The 14,939-nt window shown below is 38.4% G+C and overlaps 2 protein-coding genes across 2 annotated transcripts in view; one reads left to right on the top strand and one right to left on the bottom strand.

Moving 5' to 3' along the window:
* SPATA16 (spermatogenesis associated 16) overlaps window positions 1-2,412 on the bottom strand; it is a 260,839-nt gene extending 258,427 nt beyond the window's left edge. The window contains exon 1 of the mRNA XM_005889923.2: window positions 1,827-2,412. Coding sequence (XP_005889985.1) covers window positions 1,827-2,348 — 522 coding nt within the window. The 5' untranslated portion in view covers window positions 2,349-2,412. The remainder of the gene's footprint in view (window positions 1-1,826) is intronic.
* Window positions 2,413-4,882: 2,470 nt separating this feature from the next.
* On the top strand, window positions 4,883-5,263 carry LOC102288345 (histone H2B type 1-C/E/F/G/I). The gene has a single exon (XM_005889922.3). It carries the CDS (start codon window positions 4,883-4,885, stop codon window positions 5,261-5,263), a length of 381 nt encoding a protein of 126 aa, XP_005889984.2.
* Window positions 5,264-14,939: the final 9,676 nt, after the last annotated feature.

Here is a 14,939-nt window from a genome sequence, read left to right as displayed (position 1 = left end):
ACAATTTTGAACACTGGGATTTATGGGAAAAAAATGGATATTTTCTTCTAGTTAATGCAAATACCTTTTGCTTCTCTAACTAGACTTAATTTGTAGTTTATGTTCTTTCTTATTTTATGCCTTTTATCCCCCATTGCCAAAATTATTCTTTTCCTTTATCTGGAAAGGATAAAATTAAACCTTTAACCCTGTAATAATAGAATTACACCTTTAACCCTATCCTTTCCCCCAAAAAATTTTCAGCTGGAAATAGACCTAGCAGAAGTGCCCATGGTTCTTCCTGGCGTCTACACTTAGCTCCCTTTCCACAGTCAATAGCTTCTGGTCTCTAGCTCAAAGAACAGCAGAAGGTTCTCAGTGCTTTGAAAACAATTTGGGGGCATTTTTTACATAGTTCAGAAGTTTACAAAGTGCATCACTCTTCACTTGTGTAAATGACCCTTAATAAGGACAGAAGTATTTATAGATGCATCTACTTGTATGCTACCTCATCACGTCATGTCTCTCTGGGCCTTCTTTTTTGTGCCTAGGGTTTCTTTTTCAATATTTAGGGGCACATTTTCTTGTATTGTTCATTAATAACTCATTGTAGATGTAGTCATTTTTAACCTGTGACTAAGACTGGAAGTAACACTTAATCCTTTAAATCTTTATCACAAAATCTCACATTTGACTCCTGCACATGGCCCTGGTTCCATGGTATAACAGTCATGCCTTAATACCATTTCCATTTAACTATTTACTGGTTTGTCTCCCTCACAGACTGTTAGAGGGAAGCTACCATGTCGTAACTCATTTTTTATGTCTCCAGTGGCCACCAGGCATATATAAAATGCATTGAAAATTTTTTTTGTAATTAATAAAATACGCAGTCACCAATATTGCCAAGCCAATGGGAGTTCTAGCTGCACACTTTGGTCCTTTTATAAGTTCAGTGAGTCATGAGATGGTGCATTTCTTCCTGTGACCTTTTTTGAGTTTTATTCTTACATCTATTTTAGCCCATGGGCTAAATCTTTATGCCAAAATATTGATCAACTTACCTGCTTAGAGAGAAAAATAATTATTCATAAAGCTCATAGGAGGGGAAGGGAAGTAAAGTTTGATGGTAAGGTGAAAGGTGTTATTTTGTTTTTTTTAATCAGTATTATGCATAAATTGGTCTTCCCTGGTGGCTCAGAGGTTAAAGCGTCTGCCTGCAATGCGGGAGACCTGGGTTCAATCCCTGGGTCGGGAAGATCCCCTGGAGAAGGAAATGGCAACCCACTCCAGTATTCTTGCCTGGAGAATCCCATGGACAGAGGAGCCTGGTGGGCTACAGTCCACGGGGTCATAAAGAGTGGGGCACGACTAAGTGACCTTACTTATTATGCATAAATTATCAGCCCATGCTAAAAGTAAGATGGTTATGTTTAATCATGAAGACTACATATCAAAAGGGGATAATATGTATACTCATTAACTGCCTATTTCTAGGGAATCTATATTCTACTCACCACTACTGTATTGAAACTTTAAGGCTTCTATAGGTGTACATTAAAATTGCAAAACCAACTGCATTTTAATATATGTTACTATTCACTGCAGTGTTTGTTAGGGAAAAGGCATAAAATATGCTTTTGGGCTGATTTCTATATGTTGAGTGCACACAGGCATATTAATTTGCAGGCATATTGTATTGGTATAAACTGAGGACTGAAAAGTCCTGATATTCAATATTTTCATACTGTATTTTCATTACAGTATGATCAGAGTGGCTCACAGTAATCACAACTTTCCCTTTCACAGCTTACTGTCACCAATCTATGCTCTCTCTTACCCCATACCTCCAGTGCTGTTCTGAACTGTCCTGCTGCCACGGCATATTTCTTCTGTCTGTAGCAAGAACTGGCATCCTTTAAGGCTACCTGAAGCCATTTGTCAATCTGAGGCAGAACGCTGAAATTAGGTCCATGCAAAGGGTCCGCTATTTCAGCAGCTCGGCATGTTGGCCTATTCCCAGTGGACGGATAGGACTCCACAAACTCATAGCTCACTTTCTCTTCATCAACGTAGACCAGCTTCACCTCCACATCCATGATATTCTTTAAGGGTATATGAGGCAGGGGCATGGTGATCAGCAGACTGTCAAGTTCTATTATCTTTGCCTCTTTCTTTCCAGCTGGCTTTTCGTCACCTTCTGCCTTCCGTTTAAAGGCCACTTTCTCTAAATCATTGCTTTGTTTTTCTTTGAGACTCTTTGCCATTTTTATTCTTTCAACTGTGATTTCCACCTGTTTGTCTCCACAGCTTTTCTTAATCTCTTGTGACATTTCCAGGATGCTGGGTGGGTTTGCTAAAGTGGACATTTTGTTGCTGTGTTTATCTTTGGAACAAGATCCTATTTATTGTATTCTCCAAGCTCCTACTCTTCCTGAGTCCATTGATTGCCCCTTAAAACACCTGAAAGGGGGTGAGAATAAGAAAAATAATTAAAACAAAATTTTGAAATTCCAGTGGTTTTAGTCAGACTATAGTTAAATTCATTGAAAATGCTGTTTAATTCATTGTAGGTATTCATCACTTTAAAACTGTATAGACATCATCTGCTGACTGTTTTACTAGAGAAGTGTATGTTTCAGTTCCCCAAGAATTCGTTGAAAACACATTTAGACAACGTCTTTAAAAATAGTCATCTATAGCTGAACAACACTGAATGAATATTTTTATGGGGTGCTCAAACTCATTGAATAGGAAAATCTTATACATAACCACTGAGGAAAAAAAAAAGACCTAAAAAAAAAACTATCTTGATCTTAATTTCCTCAGGAAGGCAGGTGGTCTAGAACTCATTATAAAATATACTGCTAACCTGCATAATAGACTTGGGAGTCTAAAGAAACCACAGCTGCCTCCTCTGAAAGGCTTCCAGACACTGTTATGAGCACAATGTTTCCTCAGTTTATTTCTCCTCTTATTAATGGTAATCTCAAGTTTAAACAGCTTTAAAGGTAACTCTTATTTGGCATGGACTTGAAAGCAGAAGAACATGGCATTCACCCTCTCATCTAAAGGAGCCACAGATTCAACTTGAGTTTACTGTATTCATATTTTGGTAGCAATGATATCAGGTATCATAGTATATGAAGAGGAGATATATTCTTAAATTACAGATGTTCAAAAAATATAACAGTTATTTGATTCAAAGATTTCTGCACACTATTTCCGCTTCTAGATTAGTTTCAAAATATAAAATGTGTTAAATTAGTAATGGTATAGTTTGGTTGGTATCTATTTTTAAGACTCTTTCACCTATTGTATCCTGTTCTGGAAATAATTCTGTAGGATAAACAGGAATAAGGAACAAATTTTTCAAGGAAACTAAGGGGCAGAAATATTAAGTTGCTTTATATGAGTCATGCTGTTGGTCATTAGGAGAACCTGGATCACTATTTCCTTCCTGAGACTTCCAGTCACTAACTCCTGGTTTGGAGTACTTCCTCTAAGGCATGCTGTTGTTTAGGATACCTAATAGGAGACTTAGAACACAAAGAGAAGAGAAAATGTAAGAAAGAAGAGCCAAGTATGATAAGATAATAATGAAATAAAAGCTAACATTCTTGCTTCTTTTCAACTACTACAGGATCATTGCCTGACTCAAGATAAAGTCTTGACTAGCTTCTCAAATTTTATGATTTTGTTAATCACAAGATGTTGATTATTTTCATTTGTTTGCTTGAAAGACAGATATGCCCCAAAAAACCTTTAAAATGATCCTGAAGTTTGACAACAGTAATTCTTGGCAAAGTGTAGCAAGATACAAAACTGTATATATGACTGTAACCTTTGAGGCACTTTCCTCCTCCCTATCACACTGAACTTGGGTCATCAGAAATGGTTCAGGTCAAACGTGGACACGTCAAAACATCTACTGTGATGACCCGAATTATCTTATAGGAAAGACTGAATTTCAAGTAATTCCAATACCAGCTATCTTGAATGTTAATTTGCAGAAGTTAAACACTAGAAAAATATTTCCCCGGTGATTTGCACTGATGTATTACTATATTGTGTCTATGTGGGGGAAAACACCTAAAAGATTAAAAATTTTGCCCTTCTGTGTTATACTCAGTATTGAAGGAGACAGTTATGGCTGAGCATCATTAAACCCATCATCACAGCATAACTGCATTCAGGAAAGGCCCTGTTTTTCTTTTCCTCTCTTGATTTCATTGCTGATATCCAGTATATCCTTTGAACCACTAATGTGGCTACTCAGGGTAGCGAGGGAAAAACTCTTTACCATCACTCTATCTTTATTTGCTCTTTTATGTCACATATGCTTTGGTTTGAGAAAAGTTAGCTTCAGTCCTTGAATTAAGATCTTCAGTGGATGAAGACTCAAGACATACATCTGTACCAATAAGCTTTTTTCAGTATTAGAGCTATGGAAATGGAAGTAGTAAAACTCCAACGCCATACATGCATTATATGGTTTTTTAAGAGTTTTATAAAATTTTGAGTAAGATTTAAATACCACAAGGTGGCTAAGTTCCAAACTCAGCTTGTTTCTTACCAATACTATAGAAATTATATTTGTGTTCCCCTCTTGTCCAGTACTATCTGCAATGCAAAAGAGATGTGATGCTCTTAAAACTTGTTTAAAGCTCAAAATACCTGATTTTAAGGATCTCTGATTCATATTCATTCTTACAATCAGCTTTATGGGCTATTTCAAATTTTAAGCTATTTAAAGATGTTCATAGTATCTCCTGGGTATCTTTTCTAAACTCTCTCTACTTCAAGCATAGTAGCTAAAATATGTGAGATTATATGTAGTTGGTCGTGGCTAGTAATTTTTTTTCAAGATCTTTCTGTGTTGTTGGGTGTTGTCATTATAGACATGCCTGAACCAGCTAAGTCTGCTCCTGCCCCTAAAAAGGGCTCTAAAAAAGCTGTGACCAAGGCCCAGAAGAAGGATGGCAAGAAGCGCAAGTGCAGCCGCAAGGAGAGCTACTCCGTGTACGTGTACAAGGTGCTGAAGCAAGTCCATCCGGACACCAGCATCTCGTCCAAGGCCATGGGCATCACGAACTCCTTCCTCAAGGACATTTTCGAGCGCATCGCTGGGGAGGCATCGCACCTGGCACATTACAACAAGTGCTCGAGTATCACATCCAGAGAGATCCAGACCGCCGTGCGCTTGCTGCTACCTGGGGAGCTGGCCAAGCACGCCGTGTCTGAGGGTACTAAGGCTGTCACCAAGTATACCAGCTCCAAGTAAATATAATATGCCTTGCCGCTGTTAATGGAGAAGGCAATGGCACCCCACTCCAGTACTCTTGCCTGGAAAATCCCATGGACGGAGGGCCTGGTGGGCTGTAGTCCATGGTGTCGCTAAGAGTCAGACACGACTGGACTGAGCGACTTCATTTCACTTCACTCACAGCAGCATTACCTATCTCTTCTGCATTTATTTCACCTCTTGAATACATAAACTTATCTTTATAACCACTTCTTGTAAAAGGTAATTGTTCTCTCTCCCTCCTTCCCTCTCTCCCTCCACCTCTTTTCCTTCAAATTCCCCTACTCCAGTCTTCCTGTCAGATGTCTGTCCTGTCCAACCCAACTATGCACCTTTTTACTTTGCAAGAAAGTTTTATTGGTTTTTCAAGAAACAGGCTTCTGAGTATTTCTTCATCAGTCCTTAAATGTATCTATAAAGATCACAGTTTTGTTTTTCAGTGGAGTTTTTTTTACAAGAAACAACAACAAAAATTAAGAAAGAAAAGAAAGTGAAGTCACTCAGTCGTGTCCAACTCTTTGTGACCCCAGTAGCCTACCAGGCTCCTTTGTCCATGGAATTTTCCAGGCAAGAGTACTGGAGTGGGCTGCCATTTCCTTCTTCAGGGGATCTTCCCAACCCAGGGATCGAACCCTGGGTCTCCTGCATTGCAGGCAGATGCTTTACCATCTGAGCCACCAGGGAAGCCCCAAACAACAATAGAGAAGGAAGATATGTACATGGCACATACAGCAATCAGAGGGAAAATATTTGTGACATTTTCAAACATCTGAAAGAGTAAATATCCCAAATTTGTCCAAGAAACACATAATTCAGGTCCCCACAAAAACCAAGAATAAGTATCCTAATGTCTAAAAGTGACCTCTATGTACAGGCTGAAAAAGTATGGCCAACCCAACCAATATTTTTCAGTGTTGTTCTAAATCAGGTGACTTCAGCTTCAGATTTAGAGCCAATTCTTTATAAAAATTGTTGCATGTCTACAAAAGTGTTATGAAACTGTTCACTTACAGCTTTTTTTTTTTTTTAATATACAACACCATTTAAATAATCTGGAATTTAAGGCCTTTTACCAGCTAGCTCAATGTGTGTTACCAGACTTATTTAGCACACCTTCTGCAAACCACTCTGTAGTCAAGCTGAACTTCTTGTTACTACCAAAAAAGATACTTGTTTTCAGTTTGTCTGCTAAGAATTCTCCATTTCCCTGTTCTCATCTCATTCTACCTGTCCAAACCTAGCCAGAAGTTTTCCATCTCTCCCTCCTCAGAATAATGACAGCATTTACAGTCCTATTTTCCACATTATGGTTATATGTGAGTGACTTATTTCTTCCACCAAGCCCCCTAAAAACAGAAATGTGTTTATCTTGACATTAGTTCAGTGATTTTCATAGAGCAGACATTCAATAGATGTTGATCAGTATGGATTCTGAAAATCAAAGACTAATTTAAAAATTTTAAAGGAAGTAAATTAGATTTTTTTTTAAAGGTTTGGTTTAACTTTCTAAGAGTTGTTTCTGAGGTGGTTTTGCTAGATTTTGTTTGGTTTTGTTTTAAATTTGGTCCTGGGTAAAGTACATTTTCTTCTTTGATAGTTCAAGTGAATCATCTACCAACTAGATTTAAACTATCAACCTCTTCAGTTTTTTTTTAGTACTCAAGTTGATTAACATGACATTAGTCAGTGTTCCTAAGGCACTGAGTTACATTTTAATCATTACTTCAATAAAAATACATTTAGAGAAAACTATTAGATAATCATTATGTATATCAAAGAGGTATTCACTGATAACATTCTTGTAAAAATGCCCATTCTTTCATTTAGAAGACTGTAAAATTGATTTCCTCATAGAGGCCATGTCTTAAAAAACTCCAGCAAATATTGATATGAAACAGAACAATCTTGAAGGTTTTATAATAAATTCAGGTACTAGAAACAAAGGTTAATGTTCAATCATTTCCAGAGGGTAACTGTTGAAAATTTATTCAGTGGATTTTCAACACATTCATTTTTTCGGCGAACATTTCATTAAGCATTCTGTTTTATATGGGAGACTCTATCACTTTATAGATACAATCAGTGGTTTACATGGCTGTTAGTATGACAAATTATTTATTAGCATTTTGATTGAAATCAGCAGCTTAAACATGGGCAATTCAGAAAAAGAGAATACTTAAAAATTTGCTCTCTGAAACATTCAACATCACAGTTGCTATGGTTTTCTTTCTTTAAAAAAAAGAGAAAGGATCTAATTTTAACTTGCTGTTAAATGTAAGAGAGACATTATAAGGAAAAAGCATCTTGCTTGTTAGTCCACCAGTACACCTTGATATTTTAAAAAACACACTACAGAATATTTCTTTGATCCAATAATAATTTATTGGATACCTACCAAGAGAAATGTCCCATACTATTTGTTATAAAGGAAACCAAGGATGACCAAGACAGGATTCTCGGCATTCTAGAACTCATAACTGGGGGTGAGGGTGTAGGATGGAGAGAGGGATGTATAGGTAAATAACTTCACATAGAGCAGACATTGTCTAACAAGACTGTGAAGTGCTGAAGGGGCAAGAATGCATCACAATCTCCTCCTTTTTTTTTAACTTTTTATTTTGTATTGGAGTTAAGTTCACTTCATTCGCTCAGTTATGTCTGACTCTTTGCAACCCCATGAACCACAGCACACCAGGCCTCCCTGTCCATCACCAACTCCTGGAGTCCACCCAAACTCATGTCCATTGATTGAGTTGGTGATGCCATCCAACCATCTCATCCTCTGTCATCCCCTTCTCCTCCTGCCCTCAATCTTTCCCAGCATCAGGGTCTTTTCCAGTGAGTCAGCTCTTCGCATCAGGTGGCCAAAGTATTGGAGTTTCAGCTTCAAGATCAGTCCTTCCAATGAACACCCAGGACTGATCTCCTTTAGAATGGACTGGTTGGCTCTCTTTGCAGTCCAAGGAACTCTCAAGAGTCTTCTACAACACCACAGTTCAAAGGCATCAATTCTTCTCCACTCAGCTTTCTTCCCAGTCCAACTCTCACATCCATACATGACCACTGGAAAAACCATAGCCTTGACTAGACGGACCTTTGTTGGCAAAGTAATGTCTCTGCTTTTGGATATGCTATCTAGGTTGGTCAAAACTTTCCTTCCAAAGAGTAAGCATCTTTTATATTCATGGTGGCAATCACCACCTGCAATGATTTTGAAGCCCAAAATAATAAAGTCTGACACTGTTTCTCTATATATTTGCCATGAAGTGATGGGACTGGATGCCACGATCTTAGCTTTCTGAATGTTGAGCTTTAAGCCAACTTTCTCATTCTCCTCTCTTACTTTCATCAAGAGGCTCTTTAGTTCTTTACTTTCTGCCATAAGGGTGGTGTCATCTGCATATCTGAGGTTATTGATATTTCTCCTGGCAATCTTGATTCCAGCTTGTGCTTCCTCCAGCCCAGCGTTTCTCATGATGTACTCTGCATATAAGTTAAATAAGTAGAGTGACAATATACAGCCTTGACATACTCCTTTACCAGTCTGTTGTCCCATGTCCAGTTCTAATGTTGCTTCCTGATCTGCACACAGATTTCTCAAGAGGCAGGTCAGGTGGTCTGGTATTCCCATCTCTCAGAATTTTCCACAGTTTATTGTGATCCACACAGTCAAAGGCTTTGGCATAGTCAAGAAAGCAGAAATAGATGTTTTTTTCTGGAACTCTCTTGCTTTTTTAATGATCCAGTGGATATTGGCAATTTGATCTCTGATTCCTCTGCCTTTTCTAAAACCAGCTTGAACATCTGGAAGTTCACAATTCACGTATTGCTGAAGCCTGGCTTGGAGAATTTTAAGCATTACTTTACTAGTGTGTGAGATGAGTGCAATTCTGCAGTAGTGTGAACATTCTTTGGCATTGCCTTTCCTTGGGATTGGAATGAAAACGGACCTTTTCCAGTCCTGTGGCCGCTGCTGAGTTTTCCAAATTTGCTGGCATATTGAGTGCAGCACTTTCTTGGCATCATCTTTCAGGATTTGAAATAGCTTCACTGGAATTCCATCACCTCCACCAGCTTTATGCATAGTGATGCTTCCTAAGGCCCACTTGACTTCACATTCCAGGATGTCTGGCTCTAGGTGAGTGATCACACCATCGTGATTATCTGGTCATGAAGATCTTTTTTGTATAGTTCATCTGTGTATTCTTGCCACCTCTTCTTAATATCTTCTGCTTCTGTTAGGTCCATACCATTTCTGTCCTTTATTGAGCTCATCTTTGCATGAAATGTTCCTTTGGTATCTTTAACTTTCTTGAAGAGATCTCTAGTCTTTCCCATTCTGTTGTTTTCCTCTATTTCTTTGCACTGATCACTGAGGAAGGCTTTCTTATCTCTCCTTGCTATTCTTTGGAACACTGCATTCAAATGGATATATCTTTCTTTTTCTCCTTTGCTTTTCACTTCTCTTCTTTTCACAGCTATTTGTAAGGCTTCCTTAGACAGCCACTTTGCTTTTTTGCATTTCTTTTTTTGGGGGATGATCTTGATTCCTGTCTCCTATACAATGTCACAAACCTCCGTCCATAGTTCATCAGGCACTCTATCAGATCTAGTCCCTTAAATCTATTTCTCACTTTCACTGTATAGTCATAAGGGATTTGATTTAGGTCATACTTGAATGGTCTAGTGTTTTTCTCCACTTTATTCAGTTTCAATCTGAATTTGGCAATAAGGAGTTCATGATCTGAGCCACAGTCAGCTCCCAGTCTTGTTTTTGCTGACTGTATAGAGCTTCTCCATCTTTGGCTGCAAAGACTATAATCAATCTGATTTTGCTGTTGGCCATCTGGTGATGTCCATGTGTAGAGTCTTCTCTTGTGTTGTTGGAAGAGGGTGTTTGCTATGACCAGTGCATTCTCTTGGCAGAACTCTATTAGCCTTTGTCCTGCTTCATTCTGTACTCCAAGGCCAAATTTGCCTGTTACTCCAGGCATTTCTTGACTTTCTGCTTTTGCATTCCAGTGCACCATAAGTCACTTCAGTCCTGTCTAACTCTTTGTGATCCTATGAACTAGAGCCCACCAGGCTCCTCCGTCCTGGGATTCTCCAGGCAAGAATACTGGAGTGGATTGCCATGCTCTCCTCCAGGTAATCTTCCCAACCCAGGAATTGAACCCACGTCTCCTGTGTCTCCTGCATTGGCAGGCAGATTCTGAACCACTAGCGCACCTGGGAAGCTGATTAACACTGTTGTGATAGTTTCAGATGGACAGTGAAGGGACTCAGCCATATATATACGTGTATCCATTCTCCCCCAAACTCCCCTCCCAGCCAGGCTGCCACATAACATTGAGAAGAGTCTAATCCTGATGCTTAGTGACTTCAGAGTCTGGAACCTAATGGGTCCTCAATACACTTTTGTCACTGAAAGGAGCACATAGGTGAGGTGAGTAGTACGGTAGTATGGTATAATGAACACGCTTCTGTGGGAACAGGAGACTGATGCAGTTGAAGAGATTTGGTTTTGGAAGAGGCAGAATGAGAGGTGTTCCTATACAGGCAATTTTTCTTCTTTTTTATCCAAGTAATCATAAGGAATAGTTCAGCATTATCGGAAGGGAGAATGAATTGGGCTCATGATGCTTATTAAGAAACACAAAATAAAACATACTGTGTAGTGTTATCTGAATAATAATAGCAGCCAACAGGTACTCCCAGTGTACAAGGTTATCTCACTGGATTATTCCATTTGTTCTCACAACAACTTTTTTGCATAAATATTATTACCTTTATTTTACTAATGAGGAAAGTAAGTGATTAAATAACTTGTGGGATCACCAACATAATTTAGACCTAAAACTTAAACTTGGGACATTTGATGTCAAATTCCATGACTTTTGAACCACAGGATAATAAATTCCTCTGCATTTCACCACCATTGATTGGGATTTATACTCTTTCTACTTTAAAAAACATTTTTTTCAAAATTTAGTAACAAGGTATTCCACTGTTTTATTGGGTGGACTTTCTATTAAATGGAAAAAGAATTAATTGGCAATTTATGGCTAACAAGTATATGAAGCAGATTTGTTGAGAAAGACATTAGACATTTTTAATAAGATCATTAGTTGCAAGTATATGTATGGTCCTGTTTTATTCCAGAAGCCGTTAAATTCTTAAAACATAATGTGGGCACTACACTTCCATATGAGTGGGGGATTCCAGACTTTAAATTGACAAACCATTTGCTGATCACAGAGTCACCAAATGGTAATAATGGCATCAAAGCAACTGTGCTTCTTTGTACCTGGTACACTGTGAACATCTGCTGTGTTGCATCAGAGACCATTAGAAAGGTGCCTTTATTGTTCATGGCATTACACCATGGAAAGAGCATCCAATTTGGAGTTGCACAAAAAGTTTGAATTCTAGATATATTATTTATAAACTGTGTGTTCTAGGAGAAATTATCCAACCTCTCTAAACATTATTTTCCTCCTCCAGAAATGGGAATGATTGGATACAGGAGAATCATGTGAGAATCAAATGAGATAATTGATGTAATGGCACATAAGAGAAGAAGTGAGGCAATTCCACATGCGGCCTCCTTAAACACGCCTCCACTCTTTCAAAGGTTAAACACTTTTGTCTCAATCCCGTGTCTCCAAACCTCTCAACCACTGTGCTTCTGCAATCGTCACTTCCTCTCTTGCTTAATCCATTAATACACACACAGATCTAGCTACACTTTAAGGAAAAGCAAGCAAACTTTCTTGCCTCCACATCTCCTTCCTGCTGCCATCCCATACTGCTGCTCCCCTCCACTGCAAAAGGACTGAAAAGAGTTTTTTACATTCTCTGTCTCCACTTTTTCGTAACAAATTTTCTTCCCCAATCCAATCTCTGCAGACTTCACTCTTTCCTACTCCATTAAGACTGCTCTGACAAAGGTCATCAGTGACTTTCACGTTGCCAAGTATCTCATCTGCCAGACCTGTTGGCAGTATTCTTAACTGGTGACACTCTCATCAGTGGAACATCATCATCTCCCCTTCTATGGCACCTTGCAGTTCTTATTTTCCTATTACTTCACTGACCACTCATTCTTAATCTCCTAGGTTAGCCCTTCCTCTTCTGTTACACCCGACAGCTGGAGCTGCTTTTTTTCTCCATCTGCATTGTCTGGTTAGGTGATCTTGTCTAATCCTGTTGCTGCAAATACCATCGTAACTCCCAGTGTTACAACTCTAGGTCTTAGAACACTCCCAGGAATTCAAAACTGTATACCTCACCATGTGACACCTCTACTTGGATTGCCTAATATGCATCTTAAAACTTAAAAGCCCAAAACAAGTCTCTTAAATCTCATCTTCAGTTACCCATCACACAGTCTTCCCCATTCCAGTATAAGCCCCCACATCCATTGGTCAGAACAGAACCTTATGAGTTTTCTTTCCTTCCTTTCTTTTACTTAACTCCATTGTCCAATCCATCATGAGGTCCTACTGACTTTTTCTTTCAAAGGTCCACCTCTATCCATACCCATGATGATGCTTTCCAACCCCATAATTTCTTGCCTAGATTATTGAAATTGTTCTCTCGCACACAGCAGCCAAGTCATCCTCCTAAATGAAAATCAGATCCCACCATATTCTTGCTTTAAATCTTTAAATGGCTGCCCACAATACCTAGAATAGAATAAAAACCTCTTATACCTGAAAATTCATCATGCATTTCCTGCTTTGTCTACTTTGTTTCAGACACTTGGCTTTTATTTTGTTCTGCTATTTTAACTAGTTCATTCCCACCTTGGAGCCTTTGCACTAGTTGGTCTATGAGCGTTTTCTTCATTGTGTTTTTCACATTATTCAGATTATAGCTTAAATGTCTGTTCCTAAAGAAATCTTCTCTAATTAATTAAAAGCAACTCCCCCAGTCATACTGGAGAACCCCATGGACAGAACCTGGCAGTCTACGGTCCATAGGGTTGCAAAGAGTCGGACATGATTAAGTGACTTAGCCTAGTCTAACCCAGTCATATATTTTTAAACCTAACCATACCACTTATCACAGATATATTTACTCATATATATTAGTCTATGTATATGTTTCATTTAAATCTACCTTTTCACACCAGAATATAAGCTCCCTGAGACAATGAACCTTGTATGCCTAATTCACTGCCTCATATTCAGAGCCTGACACAGAATATACAATAAATATTTGTTGACTGGACAAACAGATGTTTGTATCTTACTGTACATTTATTGACAAATTCAGAGTTATGTTCTTTTTATTCCTGCTGTACCATATTACAGAAGCTTAGACAGTTAGTTGAAAGTCAGGTGGCATTAGTGGTAAAGAATCCACCTGCCAGTGCAGGAGATGCAAGAGATGCATGTTTGATCCCTGGGTTGGGAAGATCCCCTGGAGGAGGGTATGGTAGTATCCTTGCCTCCAGTATACTTGCCTGCAGAATCCCATGGACAGAGGAGCCTGGCAGGCTATAGTCCAGATGGTCACAAAGAGTTGGACACAACAGAAGCGACTTAGCATGCAGGCCCCTAAATATAAGCTAGCTTTTACAAACTGACTTCATTATGGAGAGTTTCTCTAGACACTGTGGCATCCTGGTCCTGTCTTTCTTTTCTTTTCCTTCTATTTTTATTGTTTTCTTCTCTAAGTCAACAATATTTATGATGTGCCTACCCTGGTCTCTTTTATTTTAGTCTTTGTTAGGGGATAAATAATTTCCCTGGTTCTTTGTTGACATGAAGTGTGGCTCATTCAGAACCAAAAGCATCAGAAAAATCAGACCTTTTGGGGGAAGTCATAATGATACAACTTGCTATCTTTACAAGTGTGGTCCATAAGAATACAACTGTACTTCTCTAAGATCTTTAATCTAACTTGATTGAAAAAAAAAAAAAAAAGTAACTCGTTTGGTGTGGGAGGAATATGAGGGCAAGGCAAGTCATGCTTCAATGTACTTCAGAGACCTTTGGCTACATTTCTTCTTGAAGCATAAATGCAATCAGCCTGCCAAATTCATTGGCATCCTGAGATAAAGTTCTCTTTCTTTGCAAACATTGCACCGTCCTTCTGTAAAAGTAATCCAAATTTCTATTTACTTAAGAGGCTGAGACTATACAGATGTATAAAGAAAAAAAAAATTTTCCCCCTAACTTTGGCCAACTCTTTAATTCTGTTGCTATAGTGCTTACTTCTTAGACTTTCACATTCTATTTCTTAAAATATAACTCAGAATTGTAGAAGGGTGGAGATGGATAGGCTTCCCAATATATTCTCATCTGATGAAAACAATGAAATCTTATGCAGGTGAAATGACCTGCTCATGGTCACACAGCAAATCAGTGCTTTCAATCATATCTTGCAACTCTCAGGTTTCTTTCTACCTCACTCCACTGCCTCCACCATAATACACAAGGTAAATGGTTATCCCAGTTGCAATTTCCAAATGGAGAAACATATATTGAAATTGTGTGACTCGGTTTAGTGCTTTGTTTGCAAAAAGTCACACAATTAATGAACAGTAACCACAAAGATTTCTTATCCTGACTTACCCTTTAAATTATTAACTGTTCTCAAATATGTTTTAAAGTTGTACCCACCCAGAGATGACAAATGTATTTTT

This window comes from Bos mutus, chromosome 1 (assembly GCF_027580195.1).
Source record: "Bos mutus isolate GX-2022 chromosome 1, NWIPB_WYAK_1.1, whole genome shotgun sequence".
Lineage (NCBI taxonomy): Eukaryota > Metazoa > Chordata > Mammalia > Artiodactyla > Bovidae > Bos > Bos mutus.
The sequence above is the reverse complement of the archived record's forward strand: the minus strand, read 5'-3'. Positions and strand labels throughout refer to the sequence as shown.